The sequence below is a fragment of the Ochotona princeps genome, chromosome 1, assembly GCF_030435755.1.
Source record: "Ochotona princeps isolate mOchPri1 chromosome 1, mOchPri1.hap1, whole genome shotgun sequence".
NCBI lineage: Eukaryota > Metazoa > Chordata > Mammalia > Lagomorpha > Ochotonidae > Ochotona > Ochotona princeps.
In genome coordinates this window covers 124388131-124409450 of record NC_080832.1, presented here as the reverse complement: position 1 = coordinate 124409450, position 21320 = coordinate 124388131, and the positions used below count along the sequence as shown (strand labels likewise).

The 21320-nt window shown below is 42.4% G+C and overlaps 1 protein-coding gene across 2 annotated transcripts in view; it reads right to left on the bottom strand.

Annotated features, from left to right (window-relative positions):
- MBOAT1 (membrane bound O-acyltransferase domain containing 1) overlaps positions 1-21320 on the bottom strand; it is a 101651-nt gene that overhangs the window by 53451 nt on the left and 26880 nt on the right. Inside the window, exons 2-3 of one of the 2 annotated variants that reach the window (XM_058667568.1) lie at positions 4007-4152; positions 2211-2288 (exon numbers count right to left, since the gene is read on the bottom strand). In XM_058667568.1, the coding sequence (XP_058523551.1) occupies positions 2211-2288; positions 4007-4152 (224 nt within the window). The remainder of the gene's footprint in view (positions 1-2210; positions 2289-4006; positions 4153-21320) is intronic. The other variant, XM_058667573.1, reaches the window with a different exon arrangement.

The following is a 21320-nucleotide window of genomic DNA, read 5'->3' as shown; positions in this document are numbered from 1 at the left end:
GTTCCAGGCCAGGTGGGTGGACTCATCTCTCTGGTTCTGTGAAGTGACATTACTACAAATCCCAGGTTTTACAGATGAGAAATGAGAAGCCCAGGGAAGCTAGGTAACTTGCCCAAACCTACGCTGCTGGAAGTCGCTGATTTCTTGATTCCCAGAATCAATAGGAAACTGACCGGAATGTATTTGTTAACGTATATTTAGTTCATCTGTGGGGAAACATGGACCACTCCCTACTTCTGCAGCAATACAGACAGTCACACAAGCACCCAGGAACAGTGTTTCTTCTGGCCTTAGCCCCTGATGGTTCATGAGAGAGTTGTCTGCTACCACTGTGGTGAAACAGCCCCAGACTTCCTGGGAACTGTCCAGCTGTGCAGGCTAGAATGGAATTCTGCAAACCCAGGCCTGACACAAAGTAAGTGTGCACGCAGGCTGTCGGCCTGCTAACAAATGGATTCCTTTTACCAGTAGTTCACAAGTGTGGTCAGAGATAACAAATTACAATTTGTAAACTAATTAGAAATACGTAGAAATATGCTATCGATACGCATCATTATTATTCATTATTTAATTGCTTCCAAAATCATGTTTAGGAAAAGTTTACATGCTCCCTTTCCCTAACTTTTTTAGAAGAGGTTTATAACTATTTTGTCATCATACAAAACAAGCATTTCTAGAAGCTAATGCTTCCAAATCAGAAAAATGAACTTGTTATTTCCCTCCTGGAACTAAGGACACCATTTCTTTCTAGGAAGTCACTAAGGAGAGAGATTAAGAATTCAGATTTTCGGGTCCGGCACGATAGTGTAGTGGTTAAAGTCCTTGCCTTGCATGCACCTGGATCCCATATGGGTGCCGGTTCTAATCCCAGCAGCCCTACTTCCCTTCCAGCTCCCTGCTTGTGGCCTGGGAAAGCAGTCGAGGACAGACCAAAGCTTTGGGACCCTGCGCCCACATGGGAGACCTGGAAGAAGCTCCTGGTTCCTGGCTTATGATTGGCTCAGCCCCAGCCATTGCAGCTGCTTAAGAAGTGAACCATCGGATGGAAGATCTTCCTCTCTGTCTCTCCTCCTCTCTGTATAGCTGCCTTTACAATAAAAATAAATAAATTTTCAAAAAAAAAAAAAGAATTCAGATTTTCAGACTGAACATAACATTTAAAAGCATGCAAAAATCTTTCCCTTTAAAAACCAAAAATTGAGTCTAAGTAACTGTAAGAGTCTACACTAAGAATTTAGATTTCAATTTTTAAGAAGGAAAGCTATCGTGCTAACAACCATTCATCAAAGAGCTTTCTGAACTGAAAATGGGGTATTTGCTTTCTAGAAGGCATTAGAAGTCACACAAGGGTGATTCTCTTGTCAAATTAATTCAGTCATTCCTTCTATAAATATTTATTGAACTTCTACTTGTGCTAGGCATTGTCCTTGGCTTTGTGGCCACAGTGGTGAAGCAGTGAAAAATCTTTGTTTTCATACAGTTTGCATTCCAGTGCCCACCAAAGCCAAAGTAAATAATGAGTTTTCAGACAGATCACTGTAACTGAGACAGTGTAGCAGCAAATACCCAGATATGTCAATTATTCAAGGGTATAGCTTTCTAAATAGGATTAGATTACTTCTGCACATTGAAGTCAAAACAGTATAGTGAACATACATGTCTTCTTTTGTAAAGATGTTATTATATACATGTAAGAGAAGCAAGGTTGGACGTATGCTATACACCCAGGTGGTGAACATACAAGTATCTATCGCTCACTAAAACACCATCACACTTCTTTATCATCTCCCCACGCCACCACCCCAAGCAAACTCTGGTTTTCTGTCCCTATAGATGAGTTCACATTTTCCAGAATAGAATCATGTGGCTTCCTTCATTCAGCACATTTACTTGGGATCCATTCGTGTTGTTATGTCTACCGATTATTTCTTTCTTTGTCGGCTGAGTAGCATTCCACTGTGGTGAACATTTGGGCTATCACAGAGCTACCTGATCCTGATTGATGTTTTTGTCTCCTAAGGCACCCAGTGCATCACACCTGTTTCATGAAACCCATGAAACAGTCTGGCCTCTCCCACTGTCTCCTTCTGATAGTATATGGAAGCACAGGTTCACCACTTGCGGAAAATGGGGCAGATACGCATTTCCCCTGGAATTACATTGCAAAGATCCTAACAACAAATGATGCCTTTTTCATTCCCAAGTCCTACCTGTGAACATTAGTTACGCTTGTGGTGACCATGATTCCATAACACAATAACACCAGCACAAACAGATGTATAGAGTACCTTTAAGACACAAGAAAAGCGGGGGCACAATGAACATATTTCATAGCAACATAGCCTACCACAATGCCATTACTTCATATCCATTCAAAAAAGCAAGTGATGAATTAACTCACTTTTATGTAAGAGAAAATCAATCAAATAGGATTGCTCTATGCAATTAAAATACTGTATCTTGAAATGACATGAGGCAGTAATGACCTAGTTTGTCAGTTGCAACATTAACAATATCAAGAATTCATAATCGGAACACTTATACATTTTCACCTATACAAGTCAGAGTCCAGAGAGTATTCTTTCTCCATCATTGCTTTTAAGTTTTAAAAGACCAGCATTGAGGCAGGTACTTCGCACACCTGTTACGATGCTATTTGGCATACTCACATCCCACATCAGAATACTTGGGTGCTAATTCTGGCTCCTCTCCCAGCTCCACCTTCCTGCTAATGTACACCCTGAGAGCAATGGATGATAGTTCAAGCACTTTGGTCCCTGCTAGCCATGTGAGAGGCTCATATTGAGTTATATAGTGGTCCCGGCCCAGTGCTGGCTATTGCAGGCCTTTAGGGATTGAATCAGTGAATGAAAGATGTACCTGTCTGTATCTCTTTTTCTCTATTTCCTCTTCCCTTCTTCTCGATCTTTCCCCATCCCTCCTTTTCTTCATATGTGTCTCTTTCTACTTTTCAAATAAATAAAAATAGCTCTATAAATTTTTAAATAATAATAAAGTACCAGTAACAAAACTAGCCTTCCTCACTTTTACCTGGAGACTGGTTCAAAACATTCTTCTTTTCTCAAATTTTTGGTAAGGATCACAAGCAATAGTTGAGTAACCTGAACAAATTCACAAACCTAGAAATGCGCTTCTAGAAATGTTGGTCCCGAATTAAAATTTCTTCTCCCGAGAAATTCCCTTCCCAGCATGTATGTGCCAGTTCACATGGGAAAGGAAGTCTAGGCCATGGGGCTTAACAGGTGCCAGTTCCTGTGCTACAGAACGACTCTCATTCCCGCCAATGTGCACTCCAACCATTGTTCTTCTCTGACAACGTGCAGGTGCAAAAGCAATGTCTCTAAGCAGAAATACAAGACATATATCACCATCTAAAAAGGTGAGGGGAAGTTCCTCTTGGGGAAAAAATTAGACCTTATAGCATCTCATTTATATGGTCTGGGATGGGGGTGATGCACCTGCAGAAGTTTTTTCAGATGTATTTTTTATTTCTTTTACAGAAGAGTTACAGAGAAAGGATCTTCCATATGCTGAATCATTCCCTAAATCTCTGCAGTGGCCAGGGCTGGGCCAAGCTGAAGCCAGGAGTCCATAACTTCTGGGTCTCCCATGCAGGTACTTGGGCCCAAGCACCTGGGCCACCCGCCACTGCTTTCCAAAGTGCAACAGCAGGGAGGTGCACTGGAAACGGAGAAGCTGAGACTTGAGCAGAAACCCATGTGGGATGCTGGCATCACAGATAGCAGCGTACCTTACCAGGACAGAGTGCTGGCCCCAGAATCTAGTTTTAAGGAGAAAAAAAAATCGATGCATTGCAATGAGTAATCAGTCCTCTGGGGATACCTCCAACATCCCCATTATTTTACATAAAGTAGTTACAACGTTAGAAAAGTTTATAACAGGTGGTGTTTCTTAATGCAAGGTTAAGACTATTGTTACAAAATATCCAAAAGATAAATGCCAGATGTGTGAAGCTTATACTCACCAGCCAAAACAGAAGATGGAGAAATAGATGCCCAAAAGGGTGGCAAATGCATGCCGGATCTTGGAATTGGTTTTAAGGGGAGTTAGGTAAACGCGAAACCAGAAGGCAGCACCCAATGCAAACAGCTGACAGGCCACGAAATTCACCTGGGGAGAAAAAGACAGAAGAAAAATCTATAATGTATTGCCTACATGTGGACTTGCATTTGTTTTCCAGCTTCCCACATCAAGAGTCATCTCAGACTTGGATTGGGTTTTTTGCCACAGAAGAGTACCGCTTTAAGGCCTGAAGGACAGAAGGGTAACAGTACCTTTCGGGGTTTTCAGAAAGGACAAACTCAACAGTTTCTGCTCCAACTCCAAACGCTGGCCAAGGTTGTCTTTGCAAGCCAAGCAGGGAGTCTGGGAGGGAAGGCGTGGCTGGCTGGAAGATCTGTTGGCAACCCTCTTGCATCCACATAAGGAGACTTAGTTCTCAGAGATGCCAAGTCGGATAAAAGAGTTCCCTGGTGGATACCAAAGAAGTCTCATGCTTCCCCCAAAGTGATCACCTGTTGTCTCATTTCTCATGTTCTGATTTCTCATGTTCTCATTTCTCATGTCTGATTTCTCATGTTCTCATTTCAATTTAGCGCCCAATAAACAAGATCATTTCCCAAATCCAAGGTATGATGTTTCACAAGAGACTTAATCCTGCATTAAACTTGGAATGCCCATACTGGTTAATGCTACAAAGAAGCAGCATATTTCCTTCAAAAAACTTCAAAAAAAAAAAAGAATGTTTTTATCTTCATATTCTCTTTTTTAAAATTTTAAGTTATAAATGATATATTTAGAGGACTGTAAACTCTAATTGGGAAATTTCACAATATCCCATCTAAAACAAATCATAAAACAATTCCCTGAAAATAGGGAGGAAAATCTTCCTTTAAAAAAAAAAATCACAACAAAAATGTATCTCTATAGTTTAAATATGCATAAATTCCAAATCCACTAAGTGGCTTCAACCATTTGTGAAGCCTAGGGAAGTAATCTGGTCTCTTCCAAGTACCCTCAGCTAAAATTTCAGAATCCATTCATTTTAAGAAGGTGCTTAATCAAAACAAAAAAAAGATGAAGATATGAGTAAGCCCTCCATTTCTGGGTGCCTGGTTTTTCAGGCCACAGCACTGCAGCTGCTAATGAAATTCAGCGGGGCTGTGCAAGGGGGAGAGCTGCAGGGAGCAGACATCACCGCATTTGGACTTGCTTTGGTTTTGCCATAAAAAATATCACACTTTGGAGCCACAGACAATATTACACTCAAAATTTTTGGGTTTAATTTTTTTTTTGCTGTATCAAGTTTCCATTCCATAGGGAGATTATTCCTTATCAATTTTTCCAAAAAATCTATTCCCATGACTTCCCACCTTCACTCTTTTCTGTTTAAAAGACAGAGAGGGGCCTGGCATGATAACCTAGTGGCTAAAATCCTTGCTTTGCATGCGGAAGAATCCCATATGGGCACCAGTTCATATCTCAGCTGCTCCACTTCCTACCCCTGCTGTGGTCAAGGAAAGCATTTGAGGGCGCTCCAAAGCCTTGGGACATCTACCTGTGTAGGAGACCCAGAAGAAGCTCCTGGCTCCTGGCTTCAGGTCAGCTCAACTTTGGCCATTTAGCCATTTGGGGAGTGCACCAGCAGACAGAAGATCTTTCTCTCTGTCCTTCTTTGTGAATCTGACTTTCCAACAAAAATAAATCTTAAAAAAAAAAAAAAAAAAAAAAGGACAGAGAAGGGTAGGCAGTCAGCCAAGTGATTAAGTTGCTCACTTCTTGGATATAAAGACGATGTGGCTATGACATCTGTATCCCCAGTGATCAACCAGGATTGATTCGACTGATCTGGCTGGCTAGGTGGGTGTCCCTTCCTCTCTCACTCTGTATGCATCCCTCTTGAAGCTGTGTGCTCAGTCAAACAGGATGACCTTCCCCTCCAGAGACGGACCAGTCTTCAGCCAAGGGGAACCTGAACTGAGTTCTCAACTCGCAGTCTTGGCACCCCCAAGCTGTTGTGGGCATGTGCGGAGTTAACCAAGGGATGGATGCCCTCATGCCCTCTCTCTGTGGTTGCCCCTCTCTCGTTCTCTGTCTCCCAAATAAATTACTGAGAGAGAGAGAGAGACACACGGGGCGGGGGGGGGGGGGGGGGAGGAAGGAAGGAAAGAAAGAAAGAGTAAAAGAGGGATGCAGAAAGAATGGCCAGTGGGTGCTAAGCTACAGTTAGGAGAAATGAGATCAAGATTCTCTCACACAGTAGCATACCAAGAGATAATGATAGCTTATTGTGTTGTTTCCAGAAGGGAAAAATATAGAAAAAAACAGAGCCAGTGTTGTGGCATTCACCATGAGTTAAGCCAAAGCATGTGATACCAGCATCCCATATAGGCACAAGAATCCCATATGAGCACTGGTTCATTTTCCATCTACTCCACTTCCAGTTCAGCTACCTGTTACCGAAACTGGAAAAGCAGCACAAGATGGCCCAAGTACTTGGATCTTTGTCACCTGTATGGGAATCCTGGGTGGAATTTCAGGCTCAGGGATTCGGCCTAAACCATCCCCAGCTGTTGCTACCCTTTGGGGGATGAACCAGGACTGGAAGAGCTTTATCTATGTCTTCCTCTGTGTGTGTGTGTGTATGTGTGTATGTGTGTGTGTGTGTGTGTGTGTGACTCTGCCTTTCAAATAAATAAATAAATATCTTAAAAGTTAATTAAAAAAACTAGAAGTATGGATATTGAATGCTTTCGCCCTAAAGAAATAAAAATGTTTGATGAGATAAATATACTTGCTCTGATTTAAGTAAACATGCATTGAATCTTCAACATTGTACTCTATAAATATGCATAAGCTTCATGTATCAACTAAAAAAATCAAAGAGAGGAACAATGAATTATGAGCCTGCCATGCATGACTTAGCAATCTTTTGACCTAAGTTCAGTGAAAAACATACCACTGACTCACACAGAAAATACACACATGAGGAGAAATATCATAACCTTAGCAAGGTTCAAAATGTTAAGGAATTAGCAACTAGAAGATTTTTAAAAAGTTATGATCACATCTGATCTGCAGGTGATCAACCACACATTCTTTCATTGTCACAGCTCAAGAGCCAGCTATAGGCACAGAAGAACAAATTTCCTTAGGAAAAGTGAGGAATCGTGCTTCAAGCGTGATGGCTTGACCAGTAGTTGCAGAACATCTATGCAGCAGAGATGATTTGGACCAGCAGGAATGTTCTCTGGCAGTGAAATCCTCCCTCCACCCTGCAGCATCACTGTACCAGGCACTTGTCAGAATGCACACCTCCAGGCCCTTGCCTACCAACTCTGACGCTTCCTAGCAGGGACCTAGCATCTATGTTTAACAGATGCCCTGACCCACCCTAGCATACTCAGATTTGGTGACCACAGGAAGGAAATACAAAGAAAGCAAGTTCTCTGACTTCACAGAGCTTCTAATCTAATCATGAAAGAACACAAGCCATCTAAAAGCAAATGTAGAGCAATCAAGCTATCATTGTATAGAGGTGGAGAAACAGGTAAGACAACACTTGGGATGCCCACATCTCATGTCAGAGTACCCAGGTTAAAGGCCCAACAACGCTCCACCTTCCAGTTGGGTGCCCATGTGCATGCTGGGATATGGCAGGTGATGGGACAAGTAGTTGGGTCCTTGTCACCCAAGCGGGAGATGTGGATACAGGTCCATGCTCCTGGTCTTGAGTCAGCCCAGTTCTGTCTGTTACAGGCATTTGAGGAGTCAATGAGCAGATGAATATTTCTCTCTCTCTCAAATAAAAACTAGGTTAAAAAATATATCTTTAATGTTGTATGAACTGACAAACAGCAGCCAAACATTCGACTACTATCCCCACCTTTGTACTTTCTTGTAAAACAAAGTTTTAATAAGAGCCCTGCTAGGTCAGTTTAGCAATAATCTTTCTTCTCCATCTTTGATTAGTTTCTTCATCCTCCACTATTACCCACTCAGGACTGCTCTGATACATGAGCTGACTGGAAACAACGCCTGGCTCTGCTCTGCACCTGCTATTAACACTGCACAGCAAGGATCAGCACGAGAGACAACGCGTTAGGCCGCCACTTGCCACACCAGCACATCAGAGCACCAGTTCTGTTTGAGATCCAGCTCCCTGCTGATGTGCCATGAGAGGCAACAAATGATGGCCCAGGTGCCTAGGCCCTGTCATCCATGCAGGACATCCAGGGGGAGATTTGCCTCCTGGCTCAGCCAAACTGTTGTGGCTATTCAGAAGCTAAAGGAGCAAGTAAATCAATCTCTCTCTCCATTTCTATCTCTCCCCCATCTCTGATGTTCTGCCTTTCAAATAAATAAATAAATAATAACAAACCTTTAATATATATATATATATATATATATATATATATATATATATATATCTACCAAACTCACTTTTGCCCAAGGTGTGTGCATAGAATAAATTCAACAAGCAGTTAACCACTGTTGACCTGCTAAGACTTAGCTTTCTATTAGTAGCTTCCTCTACACGGCAAATGTTTCCTGCATACTTTCTTTCATAGGGAAAAGCAATGCGGCCTAGGGTCCAAGGCTAGGTTGTCAATTCCTATGCAGAATTTTTTAAATCTAAAGTTAAGACAAATCTCAAGATCAAAGCAGTTTCTGGAAAGTAGAGAAAAAGAAATATTTTTCTTTTTAATTCTAAAAGCTTATCTTTCTGAACAAAAGCAGAGCCAAAGAAATTACATAAATTGTTTCTATCGTGACTATAGAGAAGAAAAAATGAATGATACAGAGCTACATTTTGCATAAAAGAATAAGGAATCTTAAACAGGCTGAAGAAGGTACATCCCCTGTTTCAGTGGGCACATAACTGGATCTTAGATGAGGGGTGCAGACCCAAATGCCAACCACAGAAACTAAGGCTATCCCAGAGACAGCTAGAGGAAAGGTTAAGGTCCCCAAAGGAGACTCGGCTGGGGTAGGACACAGAGGCTGTCTAGCTTCGAAGAGCACATCCAGGGAGGATGTCAGTCCTTAACAGAGGTGCTCCTGGGAAGTTGGGTGGGTTCAAGGTCACAGACTGAAGGCACCTCACTGCCTACTTCCTGAGCTGAAAGCAGCAGAGAGGCAGAACAGCTGCTAGATCTGGAATGTTTCTGTGGTTGGGTTGAGAATATTGAGGGAGAACCTGCCAGCTGAAGCCAGGGGAGGAACTGTGGATAGCAGCAGGCACAGCAGATGCAACAGGAAGTGGTCAACGCCAACAAGACTGCAGGGATGAGTTCCACATGAGCAAGCCCAACAAAGACCCAAAGGAAGGACAACAAGACACTCTTGCAAAGGCCAGAGGGGTCTATAAACTCCTGTGGGCTCAGATCTCTCCCAGATGAAGAAGTGTACATACTATAATGTAACCAAGAAGTGAGTTGCAAGGCAGTTTAAAAGCTAAATTAGGTTTAGGAAGGATAAATTTTTAATTGCATTTTTTGCATCTATGTAATTTTAACTCTGATACTGGAAAGGGGCAGGAAAGTTTTGCATAAATACATCACTTCAGAATCATTTTTTATACATAGAATAAGGAATCTAAAAGTTCAATGGTTAGAAAAGATACTGGGGCTGGAGTTTGTGTTGTAATGAGCCAAGCTGCAACCTGAGACACCGGCATTCCACACGGACACAGACTCATGTGCAGACTGCTCCACTTCCAATCCAGCTCCCTGTCAATGGCCTGGCAAAGCAGCAGAAGATGGCCCAAGTGTTGAGCCCTTGCACCAAACATGGAAAACTTGGATGAACTGGCTACTGGCTTCAGGGTGGCCCAGAGCTGGCCACTGCAACCATCCAGAAAGTGAACCAACAGATGGAAGATCATAATCTCTCTCTGTAACTGTTACTTTCAAAATAAATCTTTAAGCAAAGAACATTTCTGAGCACATGAAGACAATACAGGATTAAAAGCCATAACTTTTGGCTGACTCTCAGAAAACTATTTATTGGATAATTAAACATTAAATGCTGGCAAAAATGTTGAGGTATTATTTACCAGGAAAAACGAATGAAATAAAAACCAGCTTAAACAGAGGACAAAGAGAAAGTAACTATGATAAGCCCAATATGATAGACTGTCATCATTAAAAATGAAGCTGTGAAGCACCCATAACAAAAATAAAAGCATTCATCATTATTAATAAAAAGCAAAGCATAAAACTATGTGTGTACTTACAACTATGAAAAAGTAACACATAAGGCAAAAGTAACATGCAAAATTCAATATTGTCTAATACATCGGGATGGCAGGAATCTAGGCAGGCTTTTTGATATGTAAATTTGGGCTTTTAAAACTCCATGTGGAATTTCTCACACACACACACACACACACACACAAACACACACTTCTTACTAATTCTACTCCCTGCAACGTCAAGATTGCATTTACTGACACCAACTACAATTACAGTTTAAGGAGGAATTATATATAAATGCAAGAAATCAACCTTAGGAAGAATTTCATCCTAAAGAGAAACATACTCTTTATAGGTAATAAAATGTCAAGAGTAACAATGTGGGTGGTCAAACAGAGTGGAAATATGTACCCAGGTCTTTAATAAACCCTTCACATTCAACAGGAACACAGCAAATGCTTTCATTTTTCTACTCATCCACTCCCCCTACAGCAGCAAAGAAAGCTGTACGTTGATTCCGTTGACATCTAACAATATGCTCTCCACAATTAAAGCATTGTGTGGGCCCTCTTGCATATGGAAATAAGCACAACTGTTCTGATCAGAGTCCTACACAAGTGAGACCAGCATAACTCAGATCTAGCAAGAGCTCAATTTCCACCCCTCCTGCGAGATTTCAAAGGCATTGCAGAAGAGAATAAAATGCATGCCCAAGTGGTTGATTTCTTATTTCACCAACCACAATCAAACTGTGCTGCAGATTTCTAGCGTACATCTTCAACCTTTTCATTCTAATGGGCTGCTAGTAAGGCATGATGAGAGGATCTCTATTCCAAGCCTTTCATACTTCTTAAACCAAAAAAACAAAAACAAAAAACCTTTCTATCAAAAGGTGAAAACATTGCCCTTCCTCCCTTCCTTCTAATGAAGAGATGTAAACAGACTATTTTTAACAAACACCAAATATTAACAGTCTAAACTTGTTTCTCCTACTGGAGTGGTTTACCAGGGGCTCACCAATGAGGTGCAAGCAACTGCCTGGCCTGGAATGCTAGCCTCAGCAACACTGCCTTTTATACCCCAACACAATATGTAGCTAATTAAACAATTCCCTATTTAAAGGCCAGCATTCTTGCACCACTAACAGGAATCTTTTGCATTGCCCCCTACATACAAATGTGTCCAGAGACAAGTACTAAGACCACTATTTTTCTCCATGTCATAGAACAAAAAGTGTTTGAACCACACTATTCAGCCACTTTGAGTTTTCAAAGAGATCCTTGTTAAACCTTCATTCCAAACTCCTGGAATGTCAACAAAAATGAGCCCATTTGCTTTCTCAGCTCAGGGATGAGCAAATATTATTTAAGACTGATCATTGACGTTATTTATTAACACTGGTCATTATAACCGAACTTCTCATCGGAATTGTATCATAACAACCAACACCATTTTTAAGACTTACCATGTCCTGGGCAATGCTAAACTTCACTTAACTGACTCCATTTAAGGCTTCCTACACACTTAGGGAAAAGGAAGGACAGAGAAGTAAAGTACAAAACTTGGGAGTGAAACAGCTGGAGGCCAAGGTTTGACCTGAGCTCACATCCACACTATTTTGCTAATTGACTGTCAGAACAAAAGACCTCAGGGTTGGTGGCTGACTTTCTCTTACACTCTCGGGCCAGATGTTCAAGATGAAGATGTTGGGCCCGGCTGCCTTGCCTAGCAGCTAAAGTCCTCGCCTTGAAAGCCCCGGGATCCCATATGGGCGCCGGTTCTAATCCCAGCAGCTCCACTTCCCATCCGGCTCCCTGCTTGTGGCCTGGGAAAGCAGTTGAGGACGGCCCAAAGCTTTGGGACCCTGCACCCATGTGGGAGACCCGGAAGAGGTCCCTGGTTCCCGGCATCGGACTGGCACGCACCTGGCCTGTTGCGGCTCACTTGGGGAGTGAAACATCGGATGGAAGATCTTCCTCTCTGTCTCTCCTCCTCTCTGTATATCCGGCTTTCCAATAATAATAAATCTTAAAACAACAAAAAAAAAAGATGAAGATGTTGACAGGTTGATTTCTTGGGCTGCCTCTCTCTTGAACCCAGAGATGGCCATCTTCTCCATGTTTGTGTGCACATACCATCTTCTTATAAAGACACCGCTCAGCTTGGATGAGGTTCATGCTAATGGCCTCACTGTACTTTGATCATCTCCTCGAACGCTCCCCATGTGCGGTACCATTTCAGGTTTTGGGCACTGTAAATTCGGCCTATAACACCGCCAAGAAAAATCATTCACTCCAACACATGGAAAGAATTCGTTTTCCTTCTCCAACAGGTAGAAATCAAGGAAAAATCCAAACCCAAGGCAGTGTGGGATCTGTGGGCCTTAACACAAAATAGCAATGCCTGGCTAGAGGCATCTCAGCCACTGCAAACAGCTCCTGAGGGGAGCCTCAACCGCTGCCCCTAGGTCCATCAAAAACGTGCTGGCCTACTACGGGTTTACACAGGATGAGAAAGGTCAGTACCCGTTCTTTCAAACACACAAGTTTCAAAGTACCAATAATCAATATCTGTTGAGCCTGTGGTATGTGCCAGAGGCTCAGCAAAGGAGAACTGCTCTTCTAAATGGCTCCCATCTGTTCCATCGCTATCCCCTCAACAGCCCTCAAGTTCTCAAAACTCCCATCTCGCAGGCAGCACCATCCGTCAAATCAAAGTTCTGTCAGCAGATGTGAGGGCTTCTCTGGAGCACAGCCTTACGCAGGGGAGACTTGATTTAAACTGCGAGAGCTCAACGTCCTTCCCAACAACTGGCCTTTGAGGTCTCTCTCTCTCTCACTGGAGTCTGCATTCCTACGTACCAAGCCTCCTCCCACCAGAGCAGAGGAAGCCATTCCGTCTCTAGAATGAGATCATCCTTCTTACTTCTCAGAGAATGAACCCATGCAGGTACACTTTAAGAGACTTCTGGTTTCCCTTGTTCTGCAATACATGGGTTACACATGGATTAACTTCCACTCAGAAAGACAATCCTTTAAAAAACCGACTCCAAAGGATAGAAGAGGGAAGAAATGACTACACCATCTCTTTGGCTATGGCAGTGAAAATCTTGAAAACTATCTGCCTCCAGCTTGCCTGCTTCTTAAAGACTAAATTCTGATAACCCTTAGCCCAGTCCATAGGGAAGAATGGAGAGAATTCAGAGTCACCTAGGAACCCTAAAACCCCATTAACAGACATGCTGTCACTCACCTCCTTTGAACTTAACAGTGCCCCAGAAGAGCCCATTTTATCGTTAGCTCAGTCTACATGCCAGGAGGAGTCCAAGTCCTCCTGGCTGTGTAACTCCCTCTATTTTAACAACTCTGAGGCTCCCGGAGGTATCCTTAGTAGAACTGCATCAAACAGAGATAACGAAATTTACCCCAAAAAGCATACATCTAATCATAGTTCCTTGTCATAACCAACTGTTAGGTTCTTGTAACTCTTTCTCACATGATCCAATGCCTCAACTTCTAGATGAAGAAGCCAGAGCCCAGTGAGAGCAGATGACATGGCCCCAGCCTGTCTCCCTTTGGTCCTCTGCCAGCCCTGGCTGTGGGCACAAGAAATATGGACAGAGAGGGCTAGAGGGGCCCATCTCGATATAAAGACCTGAACAAAGAACCCTGGACTGCCACAGGGAGTGAGGGCTTACATACGGTCATTGAATGTCTGCTGGTGACTATCATCTTGACTACGCCCTGGATATGTCCAATTTAAATTTTTTACTTGTTTAAAAAGCAGAGAGATAGAGTTAGAGATGCGGAAAGATCTTCCATGTGCTGCCTCACTCCCCAAGCACCCACAACAACTGGAGCTGAAACAGACTGAACCCAAGAACTCAGAACTCATTCCAGGTCTCCCACATGGTGGCAAGAACCCAAGTATGTGCACCATCACCTGCAGGGATTTAAAAAGGAGCTAGAGGGCCTGACGTAGTAGCCTAGTGGCTAAATATTTGCCTTGCATGCGCCGGAATCCCATATGGGCACCAGTTCAAGTCCTGGCTATTCAAATTCCTATCCAGCTCCATGCTTGTGGCGTAGGAAAGCAGCAGCGCATGACCCAAAACCTTGGGAACCTACCTGGAAAACCCAAGATAAGCTCTGGCTCCTGGCTTCAGATTGGCTTAGCTCCGGCCATTGTGGTTACTTGGGGAGTGAACCAGCGGACAGAAAAACAGATCTTTCTCTCTGTCTCGCTCTCTGTAAATCTGCATCTCAAAAAAAAATCTTTAAAAAAACACTTTAGTGTTTTCAATAGGCACATACATTGATTTTAATTTGGAATTCCCTGACTATTGGTTGAATAACTTCATTTATTAGCAGTCTTTTGATGAATTGCCCAGATGAAGCAAACATACATATTTTAATCAATCAGCAGTAATTAGCAACTGCTATAGAGTTAAGTCCCAAGTTATGACATCTGACCACCTGGAATGTACTCTTACCTGACCCCTTACTTGCACAAGGTTGGCCAAGTTATTTAGCCTGTGTCTCTACTTTTTCCATACAATGGGACTAACATAGATTCCCCCTGTAGATTAAATTAGTTAGTATATGTTAACTGGCTAATGTCTCTGACATGCCCAAAGTGTGCTAGACAGAGTTAGTCTCATCTCTTTTTGTTATATCAAGCTATTTAAAGAAAAGCCCAAAGGCACTAATTCAAGTTGGCCAAGTTCCCTGAACATCCTTTGGAAGAAAGCATATAAATGATTTTTAAAAGACTGTTCCTAAAATCTGAAATACACAAGGAGTTCCTACATAGTCAAAGAACTAATGCCCTGGTGCCAGCATGGAGGCTCAACAGGTTAATCCTCCACCTTGCAATGCCTGCATCCATATGGGCACCTGTTCTAGTCCCAGTTGCTCCACTTTCAGTCCAGCTCCTTGTCTGGTAAAGCAGAGGATGGCTCAAGTCCTTGGGCCCCTGAACCCACGTGGCAAACCTAGAAGAAGCTCCTGGCTCCCGGCTTCATATCAGCTCAGCTCCAGCTATTGTGGTCATTTGAAGAATGAACCAGTGAGTTGAATTATTAGTTGGCCTTCAGGAAGATCACATTCATTACTCAATTTTTATTCTCTTCTTTATTTAAAAATTCTTAGACAAACACATTTTGAAATTGTAATCAAATCATATAAGCCCATCCACCACAGTTCAAAAATGCTATGATATTAGCATGTCATCTTTCTCAGGCACAATATTTAGTTGTTTCATGTCACCAAGGAGGCAAATACACAAAGATCATCAGTGTTTCCCAGTGGGCTAATCCAAAAGGTTAAATAAGGTTGTTAAAGAAAAGGAGGGAAATGGACTCCCAAGTTGCCTTTCCCAAAATCTACATTGCCTCCTAAACCAAAAATAAAACAAAATAAACAAACAAAATACAACACACACACATGCATAAAAAAAAAAACCTTGAATGCTTTCTTTCCTGATGGACTTGAAACTTCTCCCCTCCAAAGAAACTGTCCTCTAAACCATTACACTCTCCTACCACCAAGAACACGGCTTTCAATTTCAGATGCTATTAGCAGTGAGATTTGGGGGACCATGGAAAATGCAGAGTCAAAGCTGTATTTTCTTATGCAACACCCCAGGGCGAGTAGGGTGTGACCAATTATCTCACAGCACGTTGTGAAACTCTCAAATGCCTCAAAACAAAATTAATTTTAACCAAATTTTATATGAAAATAAAACACACTGTCATTAACGTTTTCATAAATCAGAGCATGTGACAGGCCAGCTGGGATACAGCACAAATACCAACAGCCCAGGAGTGCAGGGGCTGGACCCAGTGGCCACTGCACAACAGGAAACTATGAAAATAGGAATCGCTGTGATTCTGCCTGGTCACTAAGAACTGAGCTATTTTGAACCTCTGTTATGTAATCATTCTCTCCAAAATATGTGTACATAGTAAAAAGGAACTCCAATGTGGACCAAGAGTGAAAAAACTGCATGTCCTTGTTTAAAAGGAACCACACTCTATTCAACAGAAACCAGACAAAATCTATCAAAGAAGGAAGACAGGCCATCAACCATGGGCCAATGGCAATAGATAATCTTTCTCTCCATAAATCTGACTTTCCAATAAAAATAAAAACATTTTTTAAAAAAGAAAAAAAACTGCTGATTTCTGTGGGCACTATCCCCCCAAGCTTTTCATAAAGCATCAATGGCTTCTTCATTCTTCCACACAAATTTGATCATAAAGTTGATGGTTGTTCTTGCTTTAATTTTAGCAGAATTCCTGCTGCTCTGATAAGGGCTCTTTTTAATTGATGTCTAACCTTTTTAGTGCCTTAAACTAGACTATTCAAACATATCATGGCAACTTAGTAAAAGCCTATTTTGCTACCAAAAAAAAAAAAAAAACACCCACTTTTGAAATCAATAGTTTTTTCATAATATACAATTTCCATGAACCTGTTGAAAATGATCCACTGCACCTGTGTGGGAGACCCGGAAGAGGTTCCTGGTTCCTGGCTTCGGATCGGCACAGCACCAGCCAGTTGCCATCACTTGGGGAGTGAATCATCGGATGGGAGATCTTCCTCTCTGTCTCTCCTCCTCTCTGTATATCTGACTTTGTAATAAAAAATAAAACAAATCTTTTTCTAAAAATTCTATTTATTTTATTATTCCATAACACAGTTCTATGGGCTCTGGGATTTCCCGTCCCTCCTCCCCAAATTCACCCCCACACTAATTTCCCCCATGTTATTACAATAATACAGTCCTTCACAATCAGTCATAAGTCCCTCACTCTGTTGTTTAAATGTATCCTGACATTGTAGGCATAGACAATGACAGAGCCCAGCTCCTATTGTCCAGATACATTCAACAGTTTCATTGGTAGACCATCTTTGATTTGCATTGTATCTTCACATCTGTATGTGATAGTCTCTACTATATCCCTGGAAATGAAAAGCCATAAAACAAAATCAACAACAGAGAGAAAAATAGAAAATCTACAACAATATGAAATAAATAAATGGTTTTAATATTTTGGTGAGGGCAAAATATCTTACCCTAAGGGAAGACGCTGACTCATCTCTCATAATGTCACCAGTCACTACACAGACAGTAATTGAACACATATATTGTACTGGCAGGGGTGAGGGAAGAAAGGCAGTCCTCTCCCTTGTACAGCATCCACATCCCTCCAAGTCCAGCTCCCTAAACTACACTGGGGCTACAGAAGGTATTACAGACTTGCCACAGGTTGAATACTAAATAATAATAAAGTAACAGTAACTTTCCTCCAAGAATTGGGGAACGGTAACCCTTTTCCTCCTGATGTGATCACTGAGATTTGTGTATGCCAGCTCATTGCACCCATACATACATACACATACATTTATTTATTTATTTATTTGAAAGGCAAAGTTACAGAGAGAGAGAGAGAGACCTATTTCCTATGCTGGTTTACTTCCCAGATGGCTGCCATGGCCAGTGCTGGCCCAGGCTGATGTCAGCAGCCAGGTCTTCATCCAGGTCTCCCACGTGGGTGACAGGGATGCAAGCACTTGAGCCAGCCTCTGCTGCTTTCCCAGGCGACAAACAGGGAGGTGGGCTGGAAGTGGAGAAGGTAAGAATCAAACTTGTGCTGAGATGGGATGCCAGTGTCACAGGTGGCAGCCATTTCTGATATTATAAATCCAATCCTGATGTTCATTCATGTACTCTAATATTTACATGCATGGCACCTGCATCCCAAGACAGTGCCTTCCTTGACAAAGTCAACTCCACCCATTTGTTACCTGTGCTGGACTGAATAGACTCTCCTTGCCTCTTGTTACAACCTTTTGATGTACTTGATCACCTCCACCTTACCCTAAGTTTTCATCATCACTTTCTCCAGACACTTCTACTCACCTTTGCCCTCACTCCTTACCTTCTGCATACATTCCTGAACCCTTCTGCCCATCTTTCCCAGCCCCTACTCCTGCCATTTTCCATCCTACACTCACCTCCACTGTCTCTTGGAATGGAACCATGGGCAGCTCAAGAACCCCTTTCTTGCTCCACTCAACACCCTGTTGTGCATCACCCAGTTCCTACAAAATCAGCAACTCGAATTTTTTTGCTAGCTAAGCTTGCATCTTACTTGCATGCAATGAAGCTGCCAATAAATTTGCACTCTGAGCTACCCCTCGCAGCATCTGAACTGTTGCACTTACAACAGCACTGTTGATGATCTCTAAGTCTGGCACCAGTTTTCAGCACTTCATAACTACTGGTTCCTTCTCAATTAAAGAAAAAAGTTCTTTTAACTTACAAAAGGGAACAAATATCATGTATTTCATATATACAATTTTAGGAACATAATAATACCCAGGGGCAAGTGAATTGGATTTCGTCAAGGATGTCATTTGCACAATACAATTGAAAAATGTAAAATTGTAAAATGTTTTCAAACTGGAATTAGAGAAACAATGAGTTAGGGCTAGTGCTATAGCAACAGAAGGTTAATCTACCAGCTGCAGTACCAGCATCCCATATGGGCACTGGCCCTTCCACTTCTGATCCTGCTCCCTGCTAGATAAAACATCTCTCTCTCTCCCTCCCTCTCTCTCTCTCCCTCCCTCCCTCTCTCTCTCTCTCCTTCCATCCCTCCCCCTCACTTTCTTTCTTTCTGTCTCACTTTATTTCTGACTCTATGTCTCTCTCTCTCCCTTGATCTCTTTCTCTTGCCCTCTACCTTTCAAGCAAATAACAAAATCTTTAAAAGAGAGAGACAGAAATTAAAACTTAAGAATTAAACAAAGTGAAATGACCATGAATAAAAAAATTTAATGAATCCAAACCTGAGTTAAATGAGACATTTAATTAAAATTGAAATATCAGCGAAGGGTTCCCTAGAACCCATGAGTTGTAGGCAGTGCAGATGGCAGGTTAAGAACAGAAAATGGGTGAGTTTATCTTGCCACCTCTCTTGCCCTTCTTAGTGAGTACAGCAGAGAGGGATGGTGTTTGAAAGATACTCCAGCTGCAGCAGATGTGCCCTGGGTCATTGTGGCCCCAGGGACCCCCACACGACAAGGCAGCCCAGGTCACCAGTGAATAGTCAGAGCTCCTCAAGAGGGCTGGCCCCGTTTCAGGTTAACAGAAGAGGAAGCCTAACACCCTGGCCCCAGTCACTGGCTCAGGGTGTGCCCCTTCCCTCCTCTGTCACTTACAGACTGTTCGATTTCTCTTTCTATTCTTAACTCCCTCCCTTCTGTCACTTTCTTCGCCCAATCTCTATTCAATTCCCTCCTGCTGGCCTTCTCCCTCTTCTGTTTTCTTCTTTCTTGAGTTCTAAAGTGGATGGAACATAGAGATTTTCTCCAATTAAATAAATACTTCCAGAGAGCCTGTTGCAGCCTCAGTATTGCACTTCACAGTACTGGACATAAAAAGAGTCACAGAAGCTTTGCTCTCTACCTGCTAGAGAAAGACATAAACAGGCACCAAAACCCACTAAGATACATGTGTGAGACGCCAACCCCACAGGCATCCAACAGGGAGGGCTCAAGTCTGCATGGGGACCAGCAGGAGAAGGGATCACTCCAAGCAGAGACAGTTTCTCGACGCAGACCATAATGAAACGGCAAAGATACGAAAGGCTATGACTTGGAGTCTCCGATTACTGAGGGATTATCTTATATCTATAGTAAATGTGAGGAAGGGTTACCAGTATACATAATCTCTCACTGGCAGTTTAGTGTGACAGGATGGTCAGGATTTGGGAGTTAAGAGGGTATGGGCTGAAGTTCCTGCTCACTTAAATGTACAACCAGATGAATTACTTAGATATGTTGGGTAATCCTGAACAAACTCCTTGAATTCCTTGGTTACAAAATAAGGATGCTAGGCCTGTGTCCAACGTGCTTGGGAGAATCTGAATAATGCAGATCAACTACTTGAAATTTTAGTCCATTCATGCTACTATAATAAAACAGTTTGGACTGGGTAGTTTATAACCCACAGCAACTTATTGCTCATACTTCCGGAAGCTGAGAAGTTCAAATCCAGGTGCCAGCAGATTTGGTGTCTGGTGAGGGAGGGCACCTTCGGTGTGTCCTCACATGGCAGAAAGGCAAACAGGTTTCGAAAGGACTCTTACATTAGTATCTGAATCCCAATTTTATAGTATATCCTGGATGACTTTATCACCTCCCAAAGACCTCAATTCCCTCAACAGGGATGAAGTTTCAATAGATGAATTCTAGTGGCACTCCAATATTCAGACCGCAGCAACATCCAACAGGTTGTTCATCTTTCCTACTGGGCCCATACTTAATCAAGGAGCTCTCATTTTTCAACCACTGGGAAACCATCTCCCCCTCAGTCTGTAGGCTCATTCTCTGGGTTGAGGTCTGCTCTCTGTCCCTCTCTCTGCTGTCTGCCATTACAGTTTCGTTCCTCTTGCCTAACCATGAATCATTCCCGTCCTCATTCCCCACCCCCCACTCTTTGCCAAAACACTGCCCAGTGAAGCCTTGCCATGGCACTGCCATGAAGTAAGGCAGGCAGACATCACTTGAATTCAGGCTGCAGAGTGTCTTCATCAGTATTCCTCATACCAAAAGGTGATACCTGCGACTCAGAGCTGCACATGTTTTTCAGCTGATTCCCAACCCATGGAAAATGGGGGAAAAACGGAACCCTTAAATCCAACAGTGATTAAAACACTGGAAAACTGTGGAGGCTTTTTTCAGTGGAATGGAAATTTTTCAGAAAACACAGGGAAAAGGGTTGACACTGCATTTCTAAAAAGAACCAGGAAAAACACAGCGGCTCCTCACTCATGAAGCTCCCCTTGTCTCCCACTGCTCTCTGGAGAGGCTGGGTGGTGGCCAAAGAGAACTCCTGTCCTCTGCTATCTTCTCAGACAAGATACCTGGAAGGCTTCCCTGTCCTCCAATTCAGGATGTAACTAAAACTGTAACATAACTCACAGAATGGTCTAGCAAGAAAGGTGAATGAGTTCATGTAAACAGAGGTCTTCAACGGCATTCTACTAAACAAACAAAAAATGTAAAGGAG